Source organism: Artemia sp. Qi Xiang Cuo, chromosome 12 (assembly GCF_049724085.1).
Source record: "Artemia sp. Qi Xiang Cuo chromosome 12, ASM4972408v1, whole genome shotgun sequence".
In the NCBI taxonomy this organism is placed as follows: Eukaryota; Metazoa; Arthropoda; class Branchiopoda; order Anostraca; family Artemiidae; genus Artemia; species Artemia sp. Qi Xiang Cuo.
The window spans coordinates 28855963-28871079 of NC_142805.1; the positions used below are offsets into that span (position 1 = coordinate 28855963).

At 32.8% G+C, this 15117-nt stretch overlaps 1 protein-coding gene across 1 annotated transcript; it reads left to right on the forward strand.

The window, feature by feature from the left end:
- Positions 1 to 13942: 13942 nt before the first annotated feature.
- LOC148945970 (uncharacterized) lies at positions 13943 to 14832 on the forward strand. Its single transcript, XM_089097562.1, has one exon. It carries the CDS (start codon positions 14371 to 14373, stop codon positions 14830 to 14832), a length of 462 nt encoding a protein of 153 aa, XP_088953688.1. The 5' UTR covers positions 13943 to 14370.
- The last annotated feature ends 285 nt before the right edge of the window (positions 14833 to 15117 follow it).

A 15117-nucleotide genomic window follows, 5' to 3' on the forward strand; every position in this document is an offset into this window, starting at 1 on the left:
TATATCAATAAAAATTATTGAATTTAAAACAAAACAACTAAAACTATCTTATGACTTCTCATTAACTCTAAGGTCAAATAGGAAACCCTGGCTTTTAAGGAAACTAACTAAAGAATATGATTACTGTGAGAAACAGTTGCAGTCCTCGATTCTTTGTCAATATTATAAGCATAAAAAGTATCCATCTTTATTGTTTTTGAATATTTCGCTTTAAATTCCCCAACAATTTCCTTCAACATGCATTCGATTTGTTAGAGAAATCTTCTAACAATGTTAGCTAACAATTTTTAGTTGGATAGCGGAAAAATGATTGTTGGGAAAAATGTTAGCTAACAATTTTCTGTTGGACGGCGGAAAAACCCCTTACATAAGGAGACATGTAAAGAAAACAATTCTTATTTCATAATATGCAAAATGACCCTAATTAACATACTTTTAGGAGGAGAACCTTTATCTTTACTTCTTTTCCCAACTTTACAATAAAATATAAGAAAAAAGCCATTCTTTTAATAAACGTTCTGTCTGTTCTCAAATTTTTACTGAATGTTTCTTTTATAGATGGCATTCATCTTGGCTGTTCATAGTTTCTGTAGTTATTAAAAATATTCCAAAAATCACATAACGAAGCTTTGGGGGTTGATACAAACCACCAGAGCTTAGGTGTAATAGTTATAAATTATACTGCTGAGGCATTTAAGATTCTTATGTTGGGATGGTTCTACAAATTTTAGAGTCAGTTCAGTTGGTTGAAATTAGCAGTTCTAGTTCCATTTTAAGAGACAAAAGTTATGGAGGCCAACTAGTCCCCCCAACTATCCCCACCAAACACATCTTATTGAAATTGTGCAATATCAATTTTGTTCAGGGTTGACACATTTCCCCAGAACCCTGGATCAGGGCTTTCAGTTAGGTCCTTTGGGTATATAAGGTTTTAATGGAATGGGTGGTCATTTAAAATTCAGATTGATCTTATTTGATTTTAAAAAGGAAGGTATAGTGCCCTTTTTAAGAGTCAGTGATTTAAGAGCAACCAACCCTACCCACCTTCCACACTTAAAACAAACATCTACACAACACATCAAGACATCAATTTTTATCAGCATTATTGAAAGTTTCAGTACATATGCTCTTGGGTATCTCAACCCCCCTCCCCCCCCATCCCAAGGACACAGCTCCCGGGCGGTCCTTTATGCCCTTTCTTAATTGTTTTAATATAGTATATGTTATTAAGAAAGGTATGCATGTTTGACTTTTACTTTCCCAAAATACAAAGGCCATTAAAATGGGTCTTTCAAGAAATGTTGAACTAAATCAAAACTTTTTATGTGCATATGGGTTTGTAAAAAGTTTTATTTCAAGAATGACTGAGTATGTTAATTTGGAACTTTCAGAAAATATAAGGAGATGAACAATTTATCAAAAGGCCATATATGCTGGCTACTACTACTACTGCTGCTTCAACTACTACCACAACTACTATTACTACTACAACTACTATAAATAAAACTACTAATTCTGTAGCAAGTACTACTTAGGCTGAGGATATTGGAAACATATCGGAGAAACTGTTGAAAGGAAACTTGAACTAAATCAAAACACACTAAGCATCTACTGCTATCAATACTGCTGCTACTACTAATAATAATAAACTATAACTGCTACTACTTTTTCTACCACTACCACTACTAGTTTGATACTAGTAGAATTAAGACTACATATATAAATGTGAAAATTTTACAGAACATTGAGGAAGATTTTGAACTAAATCAAATATAAAAAATAATTGAGCATCTATTTGCCATGTAATGTAAAACCAAATTACTTCAGAATTCCTTTTCCATGTCAAGAGCTTGTAAATAATCAAACAAGGAAGCTGTTTTTAGAAAATTTGTAATAAATATGTTTTATTAAATTTCTAAGCATAGCTATTCAATGATATATACATTTTAGTTAATTTTTGATGAATTAACAAGTTATTAGTGTTATATTTTAATATAATAAACATGGTTTCATCACTGGTTATTTACCATAATTTTGTCAGAAGATTAGAATGAATGTGTGATAAGAAAATACTCATTAACCCTGTAATATAACAGCAGATCTGAACTGACCACTATGCAAAAGCCTTCTTTTGGCAGTACTTATACTAATGCCAAGAATTTCAGAGACTTCTTTCCATGTTTTTCCTTTTTCTAAGAGATTGGTCAGCTCCTGCAAACATACGTTTTTCTTTTGGTAAGGCATCACATTTAATGGTATTTATTTCCTCTCTGTGATATACATCAAGAATTATAATTATAATCAATATTTGGATTTTCTTACTTCTAAGGAAATTTAGATATTTATATTTTAAGTTGTTAACAAATTTTTTGGGTTACATAGAAGCAGGATTGTTATCTAAATGTAGGTCTATATCAATACAAGAAATGCCAACATCTACCCTTCTTTAACGATCAATTCTGTTTACCTACTTAAAATCAAAGAATACAGAGTTTCAGTAGTCATTTTTCTTCTCACTTAAAAGAGATACATTCAAATAATGTGCATTCAATGATTGTGACAAAGGAGATGGGATTTGCTTCAGCAATGTAATCATGTCGTTGTCCAAATGTTTAGACCCAATGTTGCCACAGTGCTGTTTTGCACCATACATTTTTGTCCACCAAATTTGCCCTACTATTCTCATTTTCCATTTATGCTTTTTCTTTAATTTTGTTGTAAGATATTGGGGAAATATATATTTGGATGGATTATAAATAGACTTATCTACCAACAAATGAAACGAAATCATTTTTATACAATCCTAAACTTGGATTATCCCAGACTTGCATTTCAATAAATTGGACTATCTGTCTAGGCTTTTTCTATAATTGGCCTTGATGCCTGCACAAAAGCCTACTTGATTTTAATCCTTCCCCTGGAAACTACGTTAACTAGGGGTAATTTTTTACAAAATCATATTACTGACTCACAAATAAAGTGAATATACCACTCAATGCCTTTTTTTTACACTATTTCCAAATATAATACTCATTTTTATCAGAAATGAATTTTACCCCCATTCCTCTATAACAATTCAGTGTATAGGCTATATTTGTAAATTTAGGGGGTTGGGGCGATATTTTAAAGTTACCTACCATTTTCATCAAACCTACACATGCCCCCCTAATGTGCAAATATATACCTTTAATTAGTATATATAAGTGTGGGGGTAAAATTCATTTCCAACAAAAATGATTATTGGGTAAAATTCTACTTTAGTTACTTTTGGCTATCTTGGAAAGGAGTTGGGTTAGGAAAATGAAACTTTCAGGGATGGATGTACATGCTAAGGTTTGTCCCGGGAAGGTACTTTGAAGTACCCACCTCCACTCATCCCCCCCTCTATATAATGGTAAATTACTGCACATTACTAGTTGTTTTTAACTCATATTTCATCCTAGGCCTATATTACTATCATAAATATGAATCACTGCTTACATTAAACAAATTCTGCTTTTAACCTTGTTCATTAAAATATATTCCAAAATCCTATTTAAATCCTAAGCCATTTAATTTTCAACCCATGCTGACTTTCTTTATGGTATATGAAACCAGGTTTGTTGTGATGTCACACTTGCCTTACCAGACACTCTGCTACCCTTATCAGACACCTGCTACCCTTAACGGTAGCAGTCACATGCCAAACAACTCTGTTGATAAGACCATTTAAACTGTACTAATTAGGGAAAGGATTTCACAAGAGAGATCAGTAAAAATAACCTAATCCTTTTTAGAGGACAAATTATGTCATGGGAAGATGTTTTTGAAATTCCCCTTCCACCCGAACTTAAAATTTTCTAAAATTCGACTTTAGAAGCTTTTAAAATATTTCTAAAGTACTAAAAGATAGAGTGCTAAAAACATCAGAATCAACTTCAGAGGACACCTTATATCACGGGAAGAGGTTTTTGAAATCCCCCTTCCCCCCAAACTCAAATTTTCTATAATTCTACTTCAGGAGCTTTTAAAATATTTCTAAAGTACTTAAAGATACAGTGCTAAAAACATCAGAATTGACTTCAGAGGACACATTATATTACGGGAAGATGTTTTTGTAATCTCCCTCCCCCCAAACTAAAAATTTTTCAAAATTCTACTTTAGAAGCTTTTAAAATATTTTAAATATTTCTAAAGCGCTATGAAATAGAGCGCTAAAGACATCAGAATCAACTTTAGGGGACAATTTATGTAATGGGAAGATGTTTTTGAAATCCCCCTTTCCCCCAAACTGAAAATTTTCAAAATTTTACTTTAGAAGCTTTTTAAATATTTCTAAAGCACTAAGACATAGAGTGTTACAAACATCAGAATCGACTTTAGAGGACACGTTATATCATGGGAAGAGGTTTTTAAAATCCCCCTTCCCCCAAACTCAAAAATTTCCAAAATTCTACTTTAGAAGATTTTTTAAATATTTCTAAATCTCTAAGACATAGAGTGCTAAAAACATCAGAATCAACTTTAGATGATAAATTATGTTATGGTAAGATATTTTTGAAATCCCCCTTCCCCCCAAACTCAAAATTCTCTAAAAATCTACTTTTGAAGGTTTTAAAATATTTCTAAAGCACTAATAGATAGAGTGCTAAAAACATCAGAATCAACTTCAGAGTCCACATTACACTACGGGAAGAGGTTTTGAAAATCCCCCTTCCCCCCAAACTCAAAAATTTCACAAATTTTACTTTAGAAGCTTTTTTTTAAATATTTCTAAAGCGCTAAGACATAGAGCGCGACAAACATCAGAATTAACTTCAGAGGATAAATTATGCTATGGGAAGATAATTTTGAAAATCCCCCTTCCCCCCAAACTCAAAATTTTCAAAAACTCTACTTTAGAATCTTTTAAAATATTTATAATTAACTAATATATATAGTGAAAAAAAATCATACTCGACTTAAGAGAACACTATATATCACGGGAAGATGTTTTGAAAATCCCCCGTCCCCCAAAACTCAAAATTTTCAAAAATTCTACTTTAGAAACTTTTTTCAATATTTCTAAAGCGCTAAGACATAGAGCGCTACAAACATCAGAATCAACTTTAGAGGATAAATTATGTTATGGGAAGATATTTTTGAAATCCCCCTTCCCCCCAAACTCAAAATTTTCCCAAATTATACTTTAGAAGCTTTTAAAATATTTCTAAAGCACTAGTAGATAGAGTGCTAAAAAACTCAGAATCGACTTCAGAGGACAAGTCATATCGCGGTAAGAGTTTTTGAAAATCACCCTTCCCCCCAAACTCAAAATTTTACAAAACTTTACTTAGTAAGCTTTTTTAAGTATTTCTAAGGCGCTAAGACATAGAGCGCTACAAACATCAGAATCAACTTCAGAGGACAAATTATAGAAATTTTCTTGCAAGGGTGCAAAGATTAGCTGAAAGGAGATTTGATAGAGGGAGGAGGGAAAGGGCGGGGGCGGGGGTCAGCAACCTGGTCGCTGTGCCCCTGCTTATACTAATCTAAGCTGACCATTTCGTTGCAACGTGTTGCACCAGAATAATACTCTAAATTCGGTTGATAAATTGCCTGTCTAACAAATTTGTGTGAGTTAGGTTACATATTTAATGTATGCTATGATTTACCCCCCACCCCCTAATGTGCAAATATATAGCCCAAATTTGTTTCCCGTTGCTATAACTCACAAATTTTGAAAGTTCATTCAAAGTTTTAGAAATCCCCCTTACCATACATCCCATTCCCCCTTCATACTCTAAAATCTGGTTGATAATTTGAAAAGCCTTATTTTCCATGGGGGTATTTTTTTGGGGGGGAGGGGGGATTTTCCGTGAGGGTATTTCCCGTGGGGGGCATTTTTCGCGGGGAGGTATTTTTCAGGGGGGATTTTCCGGCGGGTATTCGCCAAGTACCACAAATTTGATGGTATGAGTTTTATTAAAATCTTTTACTTTTAGGGGTTGTTTCCCCCTTTTACGAAACTCAGACAAATTTGTTAGACAGGCAATTTATCAACCAGATTTTAGAGTATTATTCTGGTGCAACATGTTGCAACGAAATGGTCAGCTTAGATTAGTAGAAGCAGGGGCACCGCGAACAGGTTGCTGACCACTGCCCCCGCCCGCCCCCTCCACCCCCGATCAAATCTCCGTTCAGCTAACCATTGCACCCACAAAAGAATATTTCTACATAAGTTCCAACATTTTTTACATATTTTAAATCGCGGATGTAAAAAAGAAAAACAAAAATTTTTAACATTATAGGATTAAGCTATTTGAATATGTTTGATGTGGTTACCCAACTCAAAATGTTAAGGGGTTTCCAAAAAAAATAATCAAAACGAATATAGATTATTCAGTACTTGTGCCTTATAAATAACCCACCGCTATAGACTGTACAAGGAAACCAGACGTGATTTCTTATTGCGTTTACAATATTTAAACTGTTGTTTTTTCGGGTTTAGGAGGGAAGGTACCTAGGTTAGGTTACGTATTTAATATAGGCTCGGCTTTACCCCCCATCCCCCAAATGTGCAAATATATAGCCCAAAATTGTTTATCAAATGTTATATTTGAATAATATTTTATTTTATTTCATTATAACTAACCAAACTTGACTTATTTCATGCATAGTGGTGGGTTATTTATAATGCACAAGTACCGAATAATCTATAGTCAAATATGTACTTCTGCCCCCTCTCTCCCCCTCCCTATTTACACTTTAATAACGTCTCGTAGCTTCAAGAATCAAGATTGCTACACTAAACTATTTGGACAAAAACATTTGAATTGCTTTAAGAACAAATGGGGTTAGATACCGTAAATTGCCAAATTTTCTGTTACAACGTTTTAATCATTAATTAGTAAATAATACCCATAAAAAACAAATTAGTTGGGGTTATAAAGCTCCGATATATATTTCATGAAATGGTGCATTCTCGAGGAGATTGAATATTTTTTTTTGAAATAGTGCTCTGCCAGATATCCTTCCATATGTTCTTCTTTTCTGCCATATCTGGATATATTGTCTCGAACGTCACGCCAGTGTCTTTCGATGTTTTGTGTGTGAGCACCTGTTGTAGGCTCAACAAAATTTATACTGTGGTTGACGCGTAAATGCTGATAGCCCTGGCTAGCCAGGCAATCGTAGGCCCTCCAACAGTCGCTGATAATTGTTGTCCCTGGCAGGATTCAGTTTTGGATAATTCCCAACAACGTGGCACTACTTCTATCCGGCATAGAAACCATGAATGAATTACCAGTTCCTCGCTCTATACCACCAAATACCCATTTACCCTTGATGCAAATATCCTAGTGTTGAGCCTACATGGTTGACCCAACGATTCCGCCTGTTTAGTCACAGGTTGCATTAATTTAACTTTGGCAGAAATTTTGAGTTTGGGGGGAAGGGGGATTTCAAAAACTTCTTCCCGTGATATAACGTGTCCTCTGAAGTCGATTCTGATGTTTTTAGCACTCTGTCTTAGTGCTTTAGAAATATTTAAAAAGCTCCTACAGCAGAATTTTAGAACATTTTTAGATGGGGAGGACGGGGGATTTAAAAAACATCCTTCCGTGCTATAACGTGTCCTCCGAAGTCGATTCTGATGTTTTTAGCACTCTGTGTCTATGGAAATATTTTAAAAGCTTCTAAAGTAGAATTTTGGAAAATTTTGAGTTTGGGGGGTAGAGTGATTTCAAAAATAGCGTCCAAATCTATAACTTATCCTCTAAAGTTAATTCTGATGTTGTAGCGCTCGCTACCTTAGCGCTTTAGAAATGTTTAAAAAGCATTCTAAAGTAGAAATTTGGTATATTGTGAGATTGGGGTGAAGGGGGATTTTAAAAACCTCTTCCCGTGATATAACGTGTCCTCTGAAATCGATTTTGATGTTTTTAGCACTCTATCTATTACTGCTTTAGAAATGTTTTAAAATCTTCTAAAGTGGAATTTTGGAAAATTTTGAGTTTGGGGGGAAGGGGGATTTCAAAAACATCTTCCCATAACATAATTTATCCTCTAAAGTTGATTCTGATGTTTGTAGCGCTCTATGTCTTAGCGCTTTAGAAATATTGAAAACAGTTTCTAAAGTAGAATTTTTGAAAATTTTGATTTTTGGGGGACGGGGGATTTTCAAAACCTCTTCCCGTGACATAATGTGTCCTCTGAAGTCGATTCTGATGTTTTTAGCACTCTATCTATTAGTACTGTAGACATATTTTAAAAGCTTCTAAAATAGAATTTTGGAAAATTTTGAGTTTGGGGGAAGGGGGATTTCAAAAATATCTTCTCATAACATAATTTATCCTCTGAAGTTGATTCTGATGTTTGTAGCGCTCTATGTCTTTGCGCTTTAGAACTATTGAAAAAAGCTTCGAGAGTAATATTTTGGAAAATTTGAGTTTGGGGGATTTCAAAAACATCTTCCCATAACATAATTTTTCCTCTGAAGTTGAATCTAATATTTGCAGCGCTTTATATCTTAGCGCTTTAGAAATATTTAAAAAACCTTCTAAAGTAGAATTTTTGAAAATTTTGAGTTTTGGGGGAAGGAGGACTTTCAAAACCCCTTCCCGTAGCACTCTATGTTTTAGCGCTTTAGAAATATTTAAAAAGCTCCTAAAGTAGAATTTTAGAAAATTTTGAGTTTGGGGAGAAGGGGGATTTTAAAAGCCTCTTCCCGTGATATAACGTGTCCTCTGAAGTCGATTCTGATTTTTTTAGCACTCTATGTCTTGCTTTAGAAATATTTAAAAACTTTCTAAAGCAGAATTTTGGAAAATTTTGAGTTTGGGGGGAAGGAGGATTTTAAAAACCTCTTCCCGTCATATAAATTGTCCTCTAAAGTTGATTCTGATGTCTGTAGCGCTCTATGTCGTAACGCTTTAGAAATATTTAAAATATTTTAAAAGCTACTAAAGAAGAATTTTGAAAAATATTGAGATGGGGGGGAGGGGGGATTTTAAAAACCTCTTACCGTGATATAACGTGTCCTCTGAAGTCGATTCTGATGTTTTTAGCTCTCTATGTCTTAGCACTTTAGAAATATTTAAAAAGCTTGTAAGGTACAATTTAGGAAAATTTTGAGTTTTGGGGGAAGTGGGATTTCAAAAACTTCTTCCCATGACATAAATTGTCTTCTTTGACTCTGATGTCTTTAGTTCTGTATTAAATATAGCTATATAAATATTAAAAATATTTTACAAGATTCTAAAGTAGAACTTTGAAAAAAGTTGAGTGTGGGGAGAGTTCAAAAACATCTTCCCGTGATAGAATGTGTCCTCAAATCGATTCGGATGTTTTTAGAACTGTATCTTTTAGTACTTTAGAAATATTTTAAAAGCTTCTAAAGTAGAATTTTAGAAAATTTTGAGTTTGGGGGAAGGGTGATTTCAAAAACCTCTTACCGTGATATAACCTGTCCTCTGAAGTCGATTCTGATGTTCTTAGAACTCTATCTATTAGTGCTTTAGAAATATTTAAAAAGCTGCTAAATAAGAATTTTAGAAAATTTTGATATTGGGGGGAAGGGGGATTTTAAAAACCTCTTCCCATGATATAATGTGTCCTCTGAAGTCGCTTCTGATGTTTTTAGCTCTGGATGTCTTAGGGCTTTAGAAATATTTAAAAAGCTTGTAAAGTAGAATTTTAGAAAATTTTGAGTTTGGGGGGAAGGGAGATTTCAAAAACATCTTCCCCTGACATAAATTGTTCTCTAAAGTTGATTCTGATGTCTCTAGCGCTCTATGTCGTAGCGCTTTAGAAATATTTAAAATATTTTAAAAGCTTCTAAAGTAGAATTTTGAAAAATTTTGAGTTTGGGGGGAGGGGGAGTTGAAAAACATCTTTCCGTGATATAATGTGTCCTCTGAAGTTGATTCTGATGTTTTTAGCACTGTATCTTTTAGTACTTTAGAAATATTTTAAAAGCTTCTAAAGTAGAATTTTAGAAAATTTTGAGTTTGGGGGGAAGGGTGATTTCAAAAACCTCTTCCCATGATATAAGGTGTCCTCTGAAGTCGATTCTGATGTTTTTAGTACTCTATCTTTTAGTACTTAAGAAATATTTTAAAAGCTTCTAAAGTCGAATTTTAGAAAATTTTAAGTTCGGGTGGAAGGGGAATTTCAAAAACATCTTCCCATGACATAATTTGTCCTCTAAAAAGGATTAGGTTATTTTTACTGATCTCTCTTGTGAAATCCTTTCCCTAATTAATACATTTTAAATGGTCTTATCAACAGAGTTGTTTGGCATGTGCCTGCTACCCTTAAGGGTAGCAGGTGTCTGATAAGGGTAGCAGGGTGTCTGATAAGGCAAGTGTGACATCACAACAAACCTGGTTTGATATACCATAAAGAAAGTCAGCATGGGTTTAAAATTAAATGGCTTAGAATATAAATAGGATTTTGGAATATATTTTAATGAACAAGGTTAAAAGCAGAAGTTGTGTAAGGTCAGCAGTGATTTATATTTATGATAGTAATATAGGATGACATATGAGTTAAAAACAACTAGTAATGTGCAGTAATTTACCATTATATAGAGGGGGGATGAGTGGAGGTAGGTACTTCAAAGGACCTTCCCAGGACAAACCTTAGCATGTACATCCATCCCTGAAAGTTTCATTTTCCTAACCCAACTCCTTTCCAAGATAGCCAAAAGTAACTAAAGTAGAATTTTACCGATTATTGTATTTGGAAAGAATATGAAAAAAGGCATTGAGTGGTATATTCACTTTATTCGTAAGTCAATAATATAAGTTGGTAAAGATATACCTAACTAGGATCATTTTGTATATCATAAAGTAAGAATTTCTTTATCAACATGTCTCCCTTTGTAATGGACTGCTTATACAATTACACCTTAGCCTAGTCCTAATTATCTAAACCCATGTGCTACGGCATTTAGGCTATAATTTATCACAATTATTAACTATCCCCCTTCCCTTATGGGACCAGATATATCCCAAGGCTATAGGAAAAGACCCCCAGTACTCACACAATTATTTTGATCAAGATTTATCTTTCCTAAACAGGAACGACAGGATCACAATCTTGGACTTGATTTACCGTGGGTTCCCACATATACGATTTTTTTTTCTGCGAAATATCGCATTAAAAAATCGCAAACGAAATTCGCATACTTACGCGATAATTATAATAGGGGGTCACACTACACAATTTATTATCGTCCGATTTTCAGTGGCAAAAATTTCAAAAAGCAAGATGGTGTTTATAAGCTGAATTTGAACAAAGATTGTGTTACAAAGTGCAGTATTTCATTAATCACCTATATTTACGCCTAAAGTCAGGATAAATTTTTTGATTGATTTGTTAGCCATTAAGAAAATACGCCAATTAGTGCATCTTTTAACCGTCATTCCAAATATTCCAATTGACTTGCAAATGCACCCATGCCTTCTTTCTGTAACAGGGTAAATATAGCCTATGTTAAGTTTCATTAATTTCTTGTGTTTCCTTCCCATCATGAATGAATTCAATATTCTAAATAAAATCAAAGGAAAGAAATTGTTTAATAGCCTAGAACTGCATTTGGCCAAAAATATAAGGGTAAATTTTTACCAAATCATAGTATTGACTTACAAATAAAGTGAATATTCCACTCGAAGCCTATTTTATGCTCTTTCCAAATATAATAATAATTTTTATAAAAAGTGAATTTTACTCCCACCACTATCGCCTAATTCAGGGCATATATTTGAAAATTAGGGGGTGGAGGTAAACATTACCTCCCATGTACATAACAAATAAAATTTGACACCCCCCCCCTAAGGTGCAAATATATACCCGGAATTGGAATATATAGGGGTGGGTGTAAAATTCATTTCCAACACAAATGATTATTATATTTGGAAAGAGCATAAAAAGGCATCAAGTGGTATATTCACTTTATTTGTAAGTCCATAATATTATTTGGTAAAAATTTACTAGAAACTTTTGTCTTATTGCTACCAAGCGCAAATAAAGGTAATTTTTTCAGATAAACTTAGGCTCAGTAGGTATAAAATACTTACCTTTACAGTCATAAAGCAAGATGGTTTTTCTAAGTTCTGGAAATAGGAAACTTATATCCTTATACCTTTTTAATGAACAGGTAAAATATCACAACTGTTCAGCACCAGTAAGTAATAGCTTATTGTTTTTTTTGTTTTTTTTACAGATTTTAATTTAATTTTTAAATTAATATTTGATGAATTTAAAAAAATATTATTTTAAAAAGTGCAGTATTTTAATTAATATCCTGTGTTTAATCCAGACATGAGGATAAATTTATTAGCTATTTAAAAAATATGCCACTCAGTGTGTCTTTTAACCCTACTTCCAAATATTATGATTGATTTGCTTGGAAATGCACCCATGCCTTCTTTCTGTAATAGGGTAAATATAGCCTATGTTAATTTTCATTAATTTTTTTTATGCTTGCTTCTCATCATCAACTGGTTCATTATTGTAAATAAAATCAAATAAAGAAATTGTTTAATAGCCTAGAAGTGCATCTGGTCAAAAATAGAAGTTGCTAGGGCAAACTTTAAGGGTAACAATTAGTATAATTGGTAAATATGCAGATTATCTAGAAACTATTTGTCCTATTGCTACCAAGTGTAATTTAATGTAATTTTTTAAGATAAACTTAGGCTCAGTAGGTATATAATAGACTTACTTTTACAGCCAGAATTTCTCCTTCTCCCTGATGTATTCTGAAATAACCATCATCAATTGGATCACTATTTAATTTTTATACAATTTCAAAAAAAAAAATATTAAGAAATAAATCTTTTATGTAGTTTTTGGAATTTTAAATTACCTTTAGGTTTTAAAAAATGAAGTGGTACTTTAATTAATAGCCTATATTTATACATGAAATGATGATACATTTGTTGATTTATTTTTTAGTCATTAAAAAAAAATAACACTCAGTGTGTATTTTAAAAATGATTACAAATCTTATAGTTGAATTGATTGAACATGTAACCATGACTTCTTCTGATCTTAGTGTATTAATCTATTTGAAAGACTATTAGAACTTAGTAAATTGATGTGATTTTAATTCATTAAGTTAGAGAGAAATTAACACAACATTGAAACTATCCCTATTGGTTTACTAGTATTATGAATGTTTCATGATCAACTAAAGGTATAAATCTGTTCTTTGTTGATGATTAATGTATTTGGTCTGTGATGTAAACACACAAAATAAGAAACATATTTAACACATATCCCTTTAAATAAATTTCAGAGACAAAATTACTGAAATTTGGCTATAGTAGCTGAAGATTTCATCTCTAACCTTAATTATTATTTTTGTGTATGTAGTTTTTTTTGATGATGAATGTTGTATTTAGTTCAAGTTGTCAAGGGGCAAATTAATGTAATTACTTAAGGAAAAATTTTGCATTTTAGCTCTAATAAATATTTTGATCCTTCTTGAAAAGAAACATATATTCTATTGATTTAATATAAATAGTTCTGAAGTTTGGTTAGGCTAGTTTTTTTCAGTCTACACTCTTAATCCTTGTTTGATCATTATGTTAAAAAAAAAAAAATCCTTTATGTATAGTTATTGAAGCTATAAATGACTTGGCAAATAAAAAGATTGGGAAAATCAGTAACAATGATTTCATCATAAGATACACAGCTCTGATATTTATTTATTTACTTAGGTGGGTATTTTCCATATTCTCTATATTCAGTTTATCTTCATTGCTTTAAATATTTATGAAGAAGTCTCTTAATTTTTTGTCTGAAGAATACTTTCCCTTTATTGACTTAGACGTAATAATAATTGCAGCTTTTTTTTCAGAGCAAATCACCAAAAACTTGGTGCTGGTGGGTGAGGACAATGCTACAAAAAAGAAGAAATAATGGAACATATAAAATTCTGGTGAAACATATGGAAGAAAATGACCCAGAATAGTATTTTGACTATTTTAGGCTTAGTCCTGAACAATTTAATGAAATATTATCACTTGTCAAAAATGACATTAAAAAGGAATTTACATCCTGGCGGGAGCCTATAAGCACCAAAGAAAGGCTAGCCATTACCCTTCGAGACCTTGCAACTGGAGAAAGCAGAAGATCTCTCTCTGCTAAATATTTAGTGGGACGTTCTACTATTTCAAAAATCATATGTGAGACCACATAGGCAATTTGGATAAACCTGAAAGACACTTACATGAAATCACAACCAAGGATGATTTTAAAAATATTGCAGGAGATTTTAAAAGAAAGTGGGATTTTCCTAATTGCCTAGGAGCCATAGATGGTAAACATATCAGAATAAAGTGCCCAGATAATAGTGGATCAAAATTTTATTCATACAAAAAATTTTTCAGTGTTGTATTAATGGCAGTAGTGGATGCCAATTACAAATTTTGTTTCATTGATGTTGGAGCAGAAGGTTGTGCTGGTGACTCAGGAGTATTTGGTAGATCAGGTTTTGGCAATGCCATTATTGATGCCTCCCTTGATGTTCCTGAACCAAAGGCTTTAGGAACTGGAGCAGTTGTCCCTTATGTGTTTGTGGCAGATGAGGCTTTTCCACTGAAATGCAACATATTAAAGCCATTTCCTGGTGGCTTAGAGCTGATTGATAGGGAGAAACGAATATTTAATTACCGTCTTTCTCGAGCAAGGATGGTGGTTGAGAATGCATTTGGGATATTAGCAGCAAGATGGCGCATATTCCATTCACCAATAGACAGTAATATAGAGACAGTGAAAAGTATAATAAAGGCATGTTGCTGTCTCCATAATTTTATCATAACAGAAAATCAAGTAGATCCAGATTTGTTACCTGCAAATTAAAAGTGTCTGATAGAACTCAACTCTTTGCATGGGTTAACTCATTTTACTGATTTGTATATTTTTTTCCCCATCAAAAATTTGGCTATTGTATTTAATTAATCTTTCAATTCTCAAAGGCACATCAAATGACACATTCATCTTTTAGCAAACAAAGTGATAGAGGCCAAAGATCCAAAGTCTTCCAGATTTCTTTTGAAATCTATAATACCATCAGCCCTCTCCTTAACTGGTTCTAGCCTGGGAAAAATAAAAAAGCTCTCTTATTTCATGGTTTTGCAATTATCA

Coding starts and splice junctions, on each gene's coding strand:
- LOC148945970 (XM_089097562.1), top strand. CDS start 14,371: ATGGCAGTAGTGGATGCCAATTACAAATTTTGTTTCATTGATGTTGGA.